A 2,062-nucleotide genomic window follows, 5' to 3' on the forward strand; every position below is an offset into this window, starting at 1 on the left:
CGCATGACATTATACATACAGTTATTGCGATCCGACCTAATTTCGCCAGAGTGGCAAAGAATATATGTCTCATATCTTTTCTGTCACATATAACACCTTCCTGTTCAAGTAGAATATAACCTACGTTACTTGATGATAATATACCTATTCTGTAGCGAAAGAATATTCGAAATTGCTTTAGTAATTTTGGAGTCTATTCAATGCATACAAACAATCAGTTTTCGAATATTAGTAGTGATGACTTTTTTCTGGCAAGATATGGGTCATAAAAAATATTGTAGCACAGTCTGAACAAAAGTTTGAGACAATTCATGTTTCATTCACTGTAAAAAAAAAGTTTTGCCATTGAGAATGATGTGTTATATCGGTGTAAATAAAATGCATTACAATCTTCGTATAGATTGCATAACAAATAATGTAAAAAGTGTCATAAAATTTAAAATCAAAGCATTACCTCTTGTTCCATGTACGTATTGACGTCTTGCAGCGAGAAGCCGTGCGTGCGCGCGTCAATGGGCAGCTCGATCGTCTTCACCAGCACCTTCTTATTCTTGTCCTTCGACTTATCCTTTTTGTCGTCATTTCCCTCCTGTAAGCACACAAACGACTTCATAACTCTTACATTTACCACGTCCCCACCACCGTCAAAGCTTGGAACTTACAATTATATTCACGCTATCATTTATTAGCTAGATTTCCAAGCAATGCGATGACCCATTTGCACCTAAATAACACAAGCAGAAAAACCAATTTGCATCATAGAACTTAATTTACTATTAGAGGATATAAAACAATATCAGGGGTATAACAAAACATGCGTGGACACAGAGCAACTCCGCTGTAAATTCAAATAAAAATAAGTATCATCAAAAGGAATGAAAAGCCTTATGAGAACACTGTGCAAATGGGGCCTCAAGAGAGGGTGGGGACCGAGATACAACTGTGATGTTTGTTGCCTTCTAACTTACTTTGAATACATTAAAAAATAATATCAAAACAAAATATAAAAACTGGATTTAAGGGAGTAAATGAACTGAAAGTAATTAAATCATGCAATATGTATGATAAACTGAGTGTGTAAATTAATTTAATTTCAACCGAATAAATTGGAAAGAAAACTGGAGTACTAAAAGTGTTATTTAGTAGTTCAATGACATAGAGTGGTGTATGTGTGTGTGTGTGGAGAGAAGGAGGACGTGGGGGCGGGGAGGGCAGGGAGGGGAGAGGAGTCGGCAACAAACATCACGAACACTGGACAAACGCTCTACCGGCACATACCCCGCTGAACCACTGGCCTACTCTCTGTGTCCACGATTGTTTTTCCTGCGGCTCGCCCTTCATGTCATCTTCTCTCACCTCTTGGTTTTCGGGGCCATTTTGCTGTTGCTCTTGCGAAGCCCCGTTAGTCTCCATTGGCGCTTCCTGATTGCTCTCCTTCTCGTTAACGTTCTCCATGTCTACGTTATCCGTCTGAGAGGAGTCCTGCTTCTTCTCGACCAGCGAGGCGGACGCCACCGTCACGATGCCATGGATCGTCACGCGCACCTTCAGCTTCACTTTCTGCGACTCGCCCTCGCCCGTCGGTTGAACATCTCTAATGTTCCATTGCCCTATATCAAATAATTCCTTCGTTGGACAAACATCAAAAAAACACAAATTCCAATAATTAAATACTAGAACAACTACACTGCTCACTGTTCCATATTTCAAATACCAGATCAAATACACATAAAAATTAATAGCAATGAACTTACCAATGAAATTATCCGGATAGGGAACTTGATCGGAATAGTAGGCGCTGACTGAGAAAGGTTCCTTTCTGTAGAAAGTCAACATCTTTGAAAATGGTGCGGCATGGAAAGCTGGGAACACCTGAAATTATATTCACCATGATGTATATCATACAAATATTCAAAATGCGAAAGTTTAGATGGATGGATAATTGTTACATTTTATAGGCTAAATGGCTGAATGGATCTGGATGAAACTAGGCATAGATCTAGGACATAGTCTTGAAGAACACAAGCTACTGACTTTTGTTTTTTTTATTCCACGCAGACGG

General features: G+C 39.2%; 1 protein-coding gene across 1 annotated transcript in view; it reads right to left on the reverse strand.

Moving 5' to 3' along the window:
- The window catches only part of LOC106100355 (heat shock 70 kDa protein 4), a gene marked incomplete at its 3' end in the record, with an annotated part of 8,243 nt that overhangs the window by 2,587 nt on the left and 3,594 nt on the right, over window positions 1-2,062 (reverse strand). The window contains exons 8-11 of the mRNA XM_013279182.1: window positions 1,755-1,872; window positions 1,279-1,610; window positions 455-568; window positions 20-100 (exon numbers count right to left, since the gene is read on the reverse strand). Of these exons, the coding sequence (XP_013134636.1) occupies window positions 20-100; window positions 455-568; window positions 1,279-1,610; window positions 1,755-1,872 (645 nt within the window). The remainder of the gene's footprint in view (window positions 1-19; window positions 101-454; window positions 569-1,278; window positions 1,611-1,754; window positions 1,873-2,062) is intronic.

This window comes from Papilio polytes, unplaced genomic scaffold (assembly GCF_000836215.1).
Source record: "Papilio polytes unplaced genomic scaffold, Ppol_1.0 DF824047.1, whole genome shotgun sequence".
Taxonomy (NCBI): domain Eukaryota; kingdom Metazoa; phylum Arthropoda; class Insecta; order Lepidoptera; family Papilionidae; genus Papilio; species Papilio polytes.